The sequence below is a fragment of the Cuculus canorus genome, chromosome 1 (genome assembly GCF_017976375.1).
Source record: "Cuculus canorus isolate bCucCan1 chromosome 1, bCucCan1.pri, whole genome shotgun sequence".
NCBI lineage: Eukaryota > Metazoa > Chordata > Aves > Cuculiformes > Cuculidae > Cuculus > Cuculus canorus.
The window spans coordinates 69,130,455-69,143,347 of NC_071401.1; the positions used below are offsets into that span (position 1 = coordinate 69,130,455).

The following is a 12,893-nucleotide window of genomic DNA, read 5'->3' on the forward strand; positions in this document are numbered from 1 at the left end:
CTTGAAACTGTAGATGAAAGCATATCTTACTGTGAAGATAAGCTGACACACTCCATTTAACCAACGCTTAACTAAACCTGCTCACTCACATAGTGGTTCTAAGAGCTGTCTCATAACTAGCTCTAGTTCTTTCTTGCTACAACACGAGGTTTTGATTTCTTCAATTTACAACATAAATTAGCATCAATGCAAAAGAGGCGTAAAATCTCTTTTGCTGCTTCTTTAACTCACCTTCTGTCGGGGCTGATTTGGTGCAGTAACCACAACTGTATTACATATAGTCAAAGCGATGAAGAAGTCAAAGATGTCACATAGTTCTGGACTCAAATGGGATAATGGCTGTTCGTGGCTCCTCATGACCTCCAGACGCTTCGCACATTCATTCACCTTTTCTAACAAACTTGGGTCAGGTGTGATGTCCTTCTCCTAATAATAAACAGCAGTGATTAATATCTATGATTCTGTAAATTTCCAAACCAGCAACAAGCAATCAAAGCATCCAAAGCAGTGTCAATGTCAAGAGTTTTATTGTGGTCTTACGCTATAGACTGCAGGTGGAGAGGACTGTATGACTCCCATTCTAGACAATAAATAGTCAACAATGAGCTTTCTGATAGAAATGGAAATGTAAGTAGCCCATTTGTCGACTTCTTACTAAAGATAATTATAGTGGCAATATTCATCTACTTTGAGGGTAGAGGATAGGAGAAGGGTTACATACTAATATTCCTCCCTCTCTCCTGTCCAATTCAGGACATTCATTATCTATTACTAAAGGGTGGCACACTGCAGAGAACATAAGAGTGGAAAACTCGACAGCAATGACATTCAAAGCTCTGTCTCACATCAACACAATAAAATGAAACCATCTTGGATTGTTAGAAAACAAAAACCATCCAAACATTTGAGAGCAATTCATATGTTTTTTCACATTAAAACACTGAGCATTTTCCACTCTCTTTCATCAGTACTTTCCACTTATTTAGTCTATTTCTTGTCAGAGTAAGTCCTTAACATAGCAGCATGTAGGGATATAAAAGATTAAAAGATAAACTGACCTTTGGACCTTTCTTCAGTAGAATTTTATCTGCTGATGCTCAGCAGATGATGAATCTGAGCAACCACAGAACCTTGTGCAACTCTGAATTGTACCAAAAGAGATTACTATTGACTGAAATCAAGAAGTTCCACCAGTGCAAACAGCATCTTTCTGTATCTATATTTGTAATTTGTTTTGAGGATGAATTTGTGTCAAAAATGCAAAAATGCACTATCCCTAGATAGAAATGACTTGGCTTTTTAAGCTCATATAAAACTTCCATAGAACTACAATGCCATAAAATGACTTAATCATTAATGACTTACATCATATGTAAGGATACAAATTCACCAACATTTTGAAATGTGAAGGTTTTCCTTTTTTAAAAAACACAGCACATGCAGTCCATTGATAATCTTGAATCATACTAAAAATTATCCTATGGTGCTCATCAACAGTGCCTAAGAATTGGAATAAATGGTGTTCACTCCAGCACTTAGTAAGTTTAAAATCCTCTGGCAAAATGAAAAGAAGAAGAGGCTTACACAGGGCAATTAGAATTCCTGACCTCAAACCTTACGCTACACTCCGCTTCTGTAGATAAACGGAAGGCGTAAGTTTTCTTTTCAAAATCAAGCTATAACTTAAAGGTTTCAGATTATCTTTACCTTTAGCTTGTTCCCACAGAGAAGGTATTTAGATAAGATCTATGCCAATACTTGATTGTTTTTGTACAAACAGCTCTGAATACAGAAGAAAAAAATGCCAAGATGAAGTCTGTAAGAGGTACACAATGCGCTAGAGGTGTTTTTTACCTTTCCTTTTCAGGACATCGTTATACTAAAAGATATAGGACACTGCACATTTAGTTCTCATGACTTACCATTGGGCTACTGAATGCAGTGTGCTTTGAAAGTATGCTTGCTCTTTTTGCTTCAGCTCTGCTACCCGTGCGCCGATGGGTTTTGGTGCTCTGGCTTCTGTGGATTACTTTGATGCTCTGATGGCTGCAGATACTGTCACGCTGGGATAGAGTTCCTCCTTTTGGGGCTGCCTCATCTTCCTCAGAATCAGGTTCTTGGTACATTGCTAAGCGTTTGGCTATCAGTAAAAACACAGAGGGAGTAATGTTGCGTATGTTAAACACTGATGAGAAGGAGGGGAGAGGGACACAGTGACTTTGTTCAAGTGATCTGGTTTTAATATTATACTGTGCTTTCATGGTAAGAATAAATGATTCCATTACCAGGAGATAACAAAGTCTAGTCTTAATTAAATGGTAGTATCTAACAGGGTATGCAGATAACATAATTAGAAATGTAATGCAATACACTGCCTCCCTCATCGGCATACTCTCTCTGAAAGGCAGTGAGACTGTACTAACTCACTGCATTCCTGAAGACTATCCCACAGCTCAGCTTGATGAAATCAACCAAATAAATTGGTCTTCACTTGCAGTCTGAGAAGGAAATAAAAAATCTGGAAAATTTTCTTGTCCTTCCCAACAGAACATGGAAATTCTACAAAAAAAACATTTTCCAGCAAAAATGTTGAATCTACCAGTAAACTGATGGATAAATTGTCCTTAGAACAGCATACCTACACAAACTACAGAGCATTACTGCCCTTATTTTACAGAGAGAGAGGAGGTACAGACAGAGGAAAAGCCTTGCTCGAGATAAGGGCCATCTGCTCCAAAGCAAAGAAATAACTCATATTCTGGACTTCTAGTTGAGTACTAAAACCACCCTAGAGTCCATCCCTTCCTCTCTGAGCAATATGATACAATGCAGCAGGCAGTATTAAACTTAGGGTGCCCTCGCCTGCCGCAACACTTGTTTCTATCACAATTTGCTGCCTTGAGCAATACCCAGTGTACGCAGAGTTAAAGAGTTTTTCCAAATCATACATTTTAGACAAATGTTTCCCCAGTCCATCTACAACAACTAATGTTAGAAACCAATCCTGATAGTTTGATATAAAGAAGTTAAAAAGGAAATAGAAAGAAGAGGTGTGAAACAGTCATGGAATCCAGCCCTTCTAATGACAGGCTCCGTTTACCTCTAACTCATGTAAAACATGTTTTTCCATTCCTAAAGATCATGATATTTAATAATCTGGGTTATTCACTAGGTAGGAATGCGTCACTCTAACAGGTATCAATTTATTCCTTCATTAGATATTCATGGAAAGGCTTTTCATTATACTCTCAAAATAAGTAACACTACCCAGATACACAGTACAAGTTCCATACTTGTGACTTGGCTTTGTTTCGGTTCTCTGATATCACAAATTAGATTTTCCTAACATCAAATGATAAATCACTAGCATGTAAGTTAATTATTCAGGCATTTAACAAAAAATAGTGCATGAAGATTTTTCTTCCAAAATATTTCCTGAGAAAAATTTTGTACTACGTATAGCGAGTTTGGCACGGGATCACTTTTAATGCAGCTAGCTTTACGATCAAAGAAAAACACATCCTTGCCATCTGCAGCAATTTTCAAACATGTTTTAGCTGTCAGGAAGCAGCTGGAGGGGTTGAAATCAGACCACACACAGTGCACAGTGATAGCTCTATCAGTACAATATCATACATCAGAGATTTTTTTTCAACTTGATTTTGAACGTGTATAGCCTTTGTCTGAAATGTGGTTGCTGGGAAAGCTTCCCAGATCTGGCTGTGTATGCAAGCCCCGTTGTTGCTCAGGTACGTAATATCCTGTGCTGTACTCTAGCTCCTGCTGAAAGAAAATTAAGATCATGGAGTTAAAAAGGGCCATGGTGCATTTGGCAACGTGGGAAGAGACTGCAGGGTGCATTGCACATCAGGTCTGCCCCATAGCTCAAATACAGCCCTGCAGCCCAAGCGCCGAGGCTGATGTAGACTAACTGTAGATGACTAAGGAGTTTCCTTCATTAGCATTATTTGGTGTGATTCATACTTTTCTGTGTTCTGTGGTGGGAATGAGATTGAGCAATGGCACGTTCAGCACTGTGAGGCCATCTGCTCACTGAGCCACACAGCTGCAAACAGAAGAGCAGGGCACCATTGCCTTCTTTCACTGCCTACCTCATCCTTTGATTCATATAACAGAATCTAGAAGACAGCTCCAAAAATTAGGTAGCTCACTGATCACTTTGGCCTTTCTGTTGGATGCTTATGAGTTGCAAGGAAATAAAGTTCATTTCACTTGCACGGGCTGCTTCCTGTAACTTGCTGCACCTGCTTTGAAGCAGTGTAGTTTTAACCTGTCACATCACTCTTGATCAGTTACCCCCATTCCGTCCTGCTCTGTAAGCCTCTATGCATTTTCCCAGTAGAAGTGCACTGTGCTGTGACTATAAATTAACTGATCGTAGGTTTGCTATATCTGAAGGAGTCTATACTGAGGGCTCAAAGTCATCTGCAGTGTGTCATAAGCACGGATCCAGGCCATCAATGATGATGTGAACCAGGCTGTTCACTGCTCCCCTCCAGCATCCCAGTTTCCTTCCAAGGAACTTGAGGATGCCTCAAGCACCTGAATGGAGTGACACCCTGAAAGACTGCTGTCCACCTCTGTGCTGAGGAGGTACGATGGAGTGTGCATCCCGGGATCAGGCGTGTGGAGGGCAGTGGCCAGCCTGACAGCGCAAGCTCTGCATTAATCATCTTCTGCAGGCTCTTAGCAGCTTGCTGAAAACCCCATTTTGAGAAAACGTTGCTCAAGATGACACATCATTAAGGTTTTCTGCGCTTTACAAATGTTTAAGACTTAAATAAATCATAAGAATACATTTTTGTTCCTCGTTTTCACTAAAGCTCTTAGCAGCAAATACAGTCTCAAGGTGAGTTGATGCGACATGTGGACATACAGCCTTTCTCAGGAAAAGCATTAGAAAAGTTTGGATTTGCTATAGGGATAATCTTCCTCACTGTGAATGCTGGGAATTTGAATGGTAGACTGACAGAATGCTGCACTTCCTGTAACAGGTAATAGTCCTTGACAAGAAAACGACTGGCTACAATTATTCTTTTCAGCTTTGCAAAACGGTCTGCCCAGTTGGTCTAACTCCCTTCCAAGCAGAGCTTTTTAAAAAGAACACATTTTCTTTAATAATCATACCTAATTTAGGCTTCTGCTCTGAAAACCTATCTTGAAATACATGACTCCAAAGGCCTTGAATTGACTATTATTTTATTCCATGTATAAAAACTCAGTGGCAAAGCAGAGAATGTATTTCATGCGAGTTATGCTTGCATGCCATGTATTCTTTATTGTTCTTTCTTCTTTCTTATATTACATCTAAAATTGTTTTGCTTATTCAACATAGCAAAAGCTGTTTCCTAATGCAGCAGTCAGTTTATTCACTGGTATTATACCAATAGCATGATCCTTTCTAGTCTATGTAATATTAACTATATCTTTCTCCTTATACAGGTTTTCACTGCAGCACATTCATTGAATTGTTCCTGACATTGAAAAAAAAAGAGAAAAAGGGGAAGCAGATACAAGACTAGAATCTTATTTAACCAAGTCAAATGTAATTCTTTTGATACCAATGGTGTTATTTCAGTTTTATATCAATGTAAGCTTAGTAACAAAAAAACCAGTCCTCAGCACCTTACATATTATGCAGCAAGAATTAAGGAGTTTGAAGAAATAATGAAACACAGTTCAGTCGCTATGCTATGGTTAAGGTTCACGATGCTTCAGCTGCGCAAAGCGTGCTTCTCTGGGAACACACTGTTCTGTCCACCCACTCATACCCTTCCAATTCAGAACCTTTTCCTGCGAACATTGTAACCTGAAAGACATTGTTGTGGGATGCTTTTCAGTTTCAGCACTGAAAATTCATAGCCTTGATCTTTTGTCTGATAAAGAGTGTTTTATTAAGGGCAAAGACACAAACAACTTTGAGAAACAGCAATGTAATTCATGAAAGTAAAATTTCACTGTCTATAGTTCATTTTATAATTACAGCACAAAAAAGAAACTGTAATTAATACTTATTCCATGAACTCTATTCCACCTTTCAGAAGACAACAGTAAGCTATAAACAAAACTTTTGTAGTAACTGCTAAGTATTTGAAGATACACTCTTTTATTTTCGAACCCCATTTATTTCATTATTTTTTAGTTTTATTTGGTTTTGTTTTACCTTCCACACTGTCTATGTTCTAAGATGATGTATCTGTTTTGCAGGCTAATGGAAACACTGCTGCCACACAGCCATACATTCCACTAACTAGAAAAGTGGGATCAGGAAACCCTTAAGCACTTCTCTTCAAGCAGGAAAAAAAACTGAGAAAAAACCTGCACACTCCAGAATAAACCAAAATAATTCATCTGTCAGTGTGTGGGCCCTGATTTCACCATGGGATAATTCCATTTCACTCCAGACCATTGAATAACTATCATGAAGCCCTAGATGTGCAGTACCTATTCACACCACAACACCAATTTCCTTATGAGTGCAAGCTTATTCCACTTTGAAGTGCACTCTACTGTCTACATAAAGAGTCAGTTGAGCAGCGAGCATGCTGTAAATTTGCACAAGTGTGGTAACATAATCTTAATTTAGTTTGCAACAGCTTCCCCATAAGGACAAATCCTGAGATTATGAAACAGAAGGATTTTCCTTCCTCTCATCTTTTGGCATCCCCAGGGGCTTACAATGAATAACCTTAAGTCATTCATTAAGAATTCTTTACTCCACTTATAAATGGAGATAATTTCTACTTTTCTGGAGAGTTTTCACAGCAATTTTTAGTGCAGGTATATGATCAGAAAGAGGTATTTCCTGACTCAAAATATCAGTTATTCTCTCTTCTACAGGCTTTAAAATCGGCACTCCCCATGTATTGAATTCTACATCTGCTGGTACTGGTTCTCTTCTCAGTTATCATTACAAATTTTTCAAAAAGCAGTTAGAAATGTAAAGAGAAACCACAAATAAGCACTCTGTTCTGCTAAAAGTTTTCATCTTTCTGGGAAGGCCTAAATGGACCATCTTGATTTCTGAAGATTGTCAAATTGTAAAGGCGGCAGATGAGAAGTTCCTTTGAAAGCAACAGCTGCATTTATGGAAAAAGTATTATTGATTTTTATGTCTTTTTTTTTTAATAAACAAAATATTTCTCCAATCTGGCTGGAATGTACAGTCTATGCTCTTGACCATACAGAAAAAGAGTAAGAAAGTTCCACTACAAAACAGTCCCCAAACTAAGAAAGAGATTTTTTTTTTTAGTATAATGTACTTATGAAAAGTAGTTAATGGCCAATCTTCAGCAAGAAAAAATAGAAAGCAGAAATAAACTTCTTTCTCAGATTTAGTGACCAAGAAGCTCTGTGAGGGAAAAGAAAATCACTGAGATTTTCATGATCGGCCTTCAACCCCATAAACTTCTCCTATGTTGTCTAGAGTTTTTTTGGGTTTTTTTTTCACAGTCATTGGAAGGAAAGGAGAGGAATGTAAAGAATGAAAAATTCAGATTTTTCAGATTTTTGTGGTTGCATTCATGGACATTCAACTCGTGCATTGTCAGAAGTTCCATACAATGGGTGGCTAACGCTAGAAAAACAGATCACACCCCATAGGCAAGAGTGCGATTAGTTCAGCATTTGGAAAACAACTATGACAAATGTCAGGCCAAGAGCATCTGGTTGTAGCTAAATCATACAATGACTTTCAGAAGCTCAGTCAGCTTTTGGACACCCACTATCTTTGGGATTAGCAGACAGACTTGGGGCATGGCCAGTTCCAAGAATTGTTAGAAGCTGGCTACTAGCCTGAAGGGAAGAGCTATGGTAGGGCAACATAATTTTACATACAGGGAAACATTTCCACTTTTATGGTGATGCTAACATTCTTTTGGGCTAGGAGGAAGTATTGACTGGAAGAATAATTCTAGGATTTAACTAGAGTATGGTGACAAAGAGTATTCCATAAATGCCCAGGACATTTATGAATGAGGCAATCATTCTTCCACTTGGAGTGGATGATGACATGCCCTTCTCCTGAATTAAATCTCTGCGAATCAAGAAGAATCTTGAAGGAGAAAACAGAACAGATTTAAGAATGCAGGCCACACAGATATGAGGTAGGAATTCTCTTCACCTGTATTTTGAATTCTAAATGATAGAGAAATATGCACATATTAGACAACAAGCGTACAGGTCTGATGAATTACACTCTACAAATGCTTAATTTTCTCCAGTAACTGTTAAGTCACTAGATGACTATCTTTCATGCAGTATCTAAAATTAGATAACAAGAATCCCATCCCTATCAATGCAGACTCCATAGGGCCAAAATGGGCAGTGCAAATTCCTGTAGTTTTATCCTAATTGGTGCATAATCCATCACCAAAATATTACATGTGACCTCAACAATGTTGAATATTTGATAGAGCTTGCATCATGGAATAGTTGCTGAGTACATTTACACTTTCCTTCACAGCCCTCACAAGTGTTCCTGGATTGCTCTTCAGTGCTAAGCTCTCACATTGCAGTACCCATGAGTAACACTTTGTACTACCTCCAGTTGGCCAAGATATTCTGGCCCACACTGGTGTAATTTATTGGTCTCTATTATTCATGGTTTTGTCACTCCTTGTCTAGACTAAAACAATGCAATACTCCTGGGCGTAGCGCCATCAGCCTTGTAAGAAACTCGTAAGAGCTAACAGAGAATTCTGGAGGAAAATTTTTTCTCCACCAAATCAATGAGAATTGCCTCTTTTTCCCAATACTACCTAAAAATATGGTTTCAGTTTTTATTTTAGAAGCATTTAATTGCTTAAACCCTGCATAAGTTCCACATAAGTCTCTGCGACAAAACCCACGATTAACATGTTCACATCAGATGCAAACCAGAACTTTCCCTCGTAAACGTAAAGCTTACTTTTCACCTGGGGAATTTACGTGGCTTTGTAGAACAAATTTCCAAAGAAAATCAGGACACTCCCACACCTCAAGAAAAAGACATGTTACATCAAATATGCCAAACCTAACACAGTCCAGTGTATGCTTTTTAAGTAGACGCCTAAGCTCCCCAAAATTGTGCACTGCACACACAGGGAGAGGGAAGAAAGGGAAAGACCAAGCCACACCTAATGCATTGCTTAACACAGTAGTGGAAGAAGATTAGCTATGATCACGACAAATGCAGTATAAATAATCCCTGTAGAACAGAAAAAAATGGGATAACTGCTCATACCTGTGAATAATTTTTAGGGAGAAAATCTTTTAATGCAGCATAGAGAAAATTCGTGAAGGCTATGCACAATCTGTTGATCGAGTAATAACAGTCATGCAGAAGTCCTAGATTATGCAGGAAAAATGCTTCAACAGGAAAATAAAGTTCCAAAGTCAGGAAATTTCAGACTTCAATTTGTGACTGTAGGCATAACTTTCCCCCTTTGTGTGTGTGTATGGCAGAGCCCCAGAATAGGGCCTCTAGATGACTTCATAGGAAAATTTGCCAGAACTTCTTAGCACGGGAAAAAAGTGTGTTACATCTTAGCCTTGTTCTTGGATATGGCTGAATGGAGCTGTTCTGACAGAAATTTCTGCCCCCAGAATTCATGCCTGAGGGAAACATCTGGTATGGAAAACTTGAAGCAAATAGTTAAAGCTTTGTAAAACTATTCATAACAGCAAGCAGGATCGTAGCATGAGAAGAGTCAAGCAACTTCAAAACCAGGCACTGCTACCCAGCCACAGTAGAATAACAACTTAGGCCAAAGAACTCAGAGCTGAGCTATCTGCTTTTACAGTAGAAAATGACATGTTGCCTTCGGCTTTTGAATCTTGACCTGTGCACAACAATTTAAAATTCATTTCTTCACCTAAAGTTCTAGTCAGAGTTTGATTACAAGTAACATTCCAAGTAAAACAATGCCTGAAAAATTACTCAGAGAAGCAAGGAAAGACACAGATTATCTTTGAAGTGGATAAGAAAAGATAACAAAATGTATTTTACTTGGTTTTCTTGCATATATGGCAGCCTCAGATCACTTGCCAAGTGAAAGATTTTAAAATTTTCTAATTCACCAAATCTTCAACAAAATCCATGGTGTAGAGTAGGATAGCATCAGTTATAACAAATGCCCCAAAACCTCAGAGAGGAATTCGGATACTCTGCTGCAAGACATCATGGAAAAGTAGCTGACAAAGAATGCACAGAACAATGAAATGTTGTTGATGCACTCCCAAAAACCAGAAAGACCTCTAATTTTTACCATTTTACCATAGCTAAACATGAAGATTTCAGCACTAGTAAACATTTAAAAGATGGTTAGAAAATCAGACTGGAGAATAGAGCTAACAAAAGACTTGAATGAAGAACAGTTTTTATTGTGTTACCAATCCTGGTTATAGGGGAAAAAAAATAATCAATAGACATTATCACCATTTATATATAGAATGACAGAGAAAGACCTGTTTTCTGCAGAGGACAAAAAAAGAATAAAATACTGTGTATACAATATTGTGTTTAAATTCTGTGTTTATTTTAAAATTATATTTGTCAGAAATTTTATACTGACCTGAGCTACAAGAGAGTCCTTGCATACCCATATGTGAAAAGAATGACTGAAAAAAGAATCATTTTATTTTACAAATTTATTTGACACTTCTGTTTGTAGTGAGATCTACTCTGCTTTCGTCAACATATATATTGTAAACTGAAATCATAAGAAGAGAGCATGCACAAACTTATGATTTCTGTTAAATACATTCAATTTGAGGAAAAAAGACCTGAAATTCAATACACAAATTCAGGAGCTTGAGTTCAGCTTACATATTAGGTGATGATATCAAGCTCACAAAAATACCCTTTTTGCACTGTTGTATTTGGCAGCACCAGTAATCATTACTGCAAGGAATAGAGTACACTGTGAAATCAATATAAACAAGCAAATGATCAGTGCAAGGAAGAAGGAAAAAGAGTAAATAATCAGAATGCCACAAGCAGAATTAAGAGGCCAGAAATATATTCTTAATTCTAATTTTTCTCTCTTTCTCACCTACAGTACAGAGGTAGGAAGTCACAGCTTCTCCTTGTTTAAGTTCTTCTTTCTGTTACACGGGGTAATAACACTACCCAAACACCAAGTTTCTTGAAAAAGAGTGCCTTAAATGTTAGGTCTCGGTACTACTTTAAAGTAGGAGAAAAAAGAACAATCTTTGCATAATCCAAAACTACAAAATATCTTTTTCCCATTTGGAATCTTACGAAGTCTCTAAAGCATGTTTTAGATTTTTCCAGTCTGCTTTGATTATTTATCTTATTCTGTATCTTATTTGTAAACTGAACTTCAGTAACAGACCGAGAAAACTTTATCAGTGATCTTTGTATGTTACGTAGATTACAAAACTTATTTTTTTGCAAATAGGAATGCAACAGCGCAGCTATCAATATTTTCCTGCATACAGAGTATGATTTGAAGAGTTAAGATCTGTTATGTCAAAAATTATAACAACAAAATGTTAGAGGAAAATAACACAAATTACAAACAAATCACAAACCAGGAAATCACTTCATAAATTTTAAATGGTGACGTGATGAGACAGGGGCCCTCACATTCCCTTGTGACAAAGAGTCCCTTTTTAGTGTTTCAAGAACCTGACACTTTGGGACATTTTCTCAACTGCAGTGTTCCTATAGCAGTGACGATACCTTAATGCAGACACCTGTCACACAGGAGTACTGAAAAGAATCTGACAAAGGTAACATAAAATATGCTATTAGATCAGGTTTTGTTTCTTATTAATAAGAAAACCAGCAGCTTTGTTTACATTTATTTCCCAGTACAAAAGGACAATCTCATCATGGGTATTCAATCAGACACTAACCTAGCTGCGCGCTTAAAATTGATATTTCACATTGCATACTTCAAACACACAAAACAGTTGTGACACCAGCATCGCTATTCAGTTTGCCTAAATTAACCATGTGCTCAAGTGCTTTACTAGATCAGGACGGAAAGCCAAAAGTTTTACCTGCCTTGACAACACACTGTAGACGTTACAGAACACTTTGATAAGATTGTCATTTCCAGCTGAACACAGATATCAAGTTATACTAATACGAGAACAGCTACTATAGAGTTTGTTGAGTGGATACATGCAATTTCTTTCATTTTTCTTTTCGATTTAAGATTACAGTAAGTTTTATACCTAGATTGCCCAAAGTACAATTGTTAGATAGAAAACAAGATCATGAGCTCACCGTTATCATCATGGGAATACTCTGTTCCAGAAACAGTGCATCTTCGGAAAACCATCTTGTTCTCAGTAAGTGTCCCAGTCTTGTCTGAAAAGATAAACTGCACCTGTCCCAAGTCTTCTGTGATATTTAAAGCTCGGCACTGCAGCTGGGAGTCTGTTTCTTCATCATATAAATCTTTATCTTGATGAATAAAGTATACTTGGCAGATTTTAACTATTTCAATGGATACGTACAAAGAAATTGGAATCATAACCTAGAATAGACAAAAAGAAAGAGAATTGGGAGAAAACAGAAGTAAGGATGCAATGAATTATAAAATCTAGTTAACTTTGTACTAGACTAGAATGTAAAGAGATCATCTGGTCAGGAAAGCTGTGGATGATCCATCCTGGAGGTGTTCAAGGTCAGGTTGTATGAGCTCTGAGCAACCTGGTCTACTGGAAGGTGTCCCTGCCCATGGCAGGGAGGTTAGAACTGGATGACCTTTAAGGTCCCATCTGACCCAAACCATTCTAAGATTCTACAATTCTGTGATTCCATGTACTTCAAGCATGTTCTGTGAAGTTATTACCATGTTTGAAAAGAGTTTATTTACCATGTTAGATGAGGAAAACTTATGGTGCATTGCAGGGCT

At 37.6% G+C, this 12,893-nt stretch overlaps 1 protein-coding gene across 2 annotated transcripts in view; it reads right to left on the reverse strand.

The window, feature by feature from the left end:
• The window catches only part of ATP10A (ATPase phospholipid transporting 10A (putative)), a 112,582-nt gene that overhangs the window by 27,233 nt on the left and 72,456 nt on the right, over positions 1 to 12,893 (reverse strand). For both annotated transcript variants that reach the window (XM_054056078.1, XM_054056077.1), the window contains exons 7-9: positions 12,260 to 12,512; positions 1,923 to 2,140; positions 232 to 426 (exon numbers count right to left, since the gene is read on the reverse strand). In XM_054056078.1, coding sequence (XP_053912053.1) covers positions 232 to 426; positions 1,923 to 2,140; positions 12,260 to 12,512 — 666 coding nt within the window. The remainder of the gene's footprint in view (positions 1 to 231; positions 427 to 1,922; positions 2,141 to 12,259; positions 12,513 to 12,893) is intronic.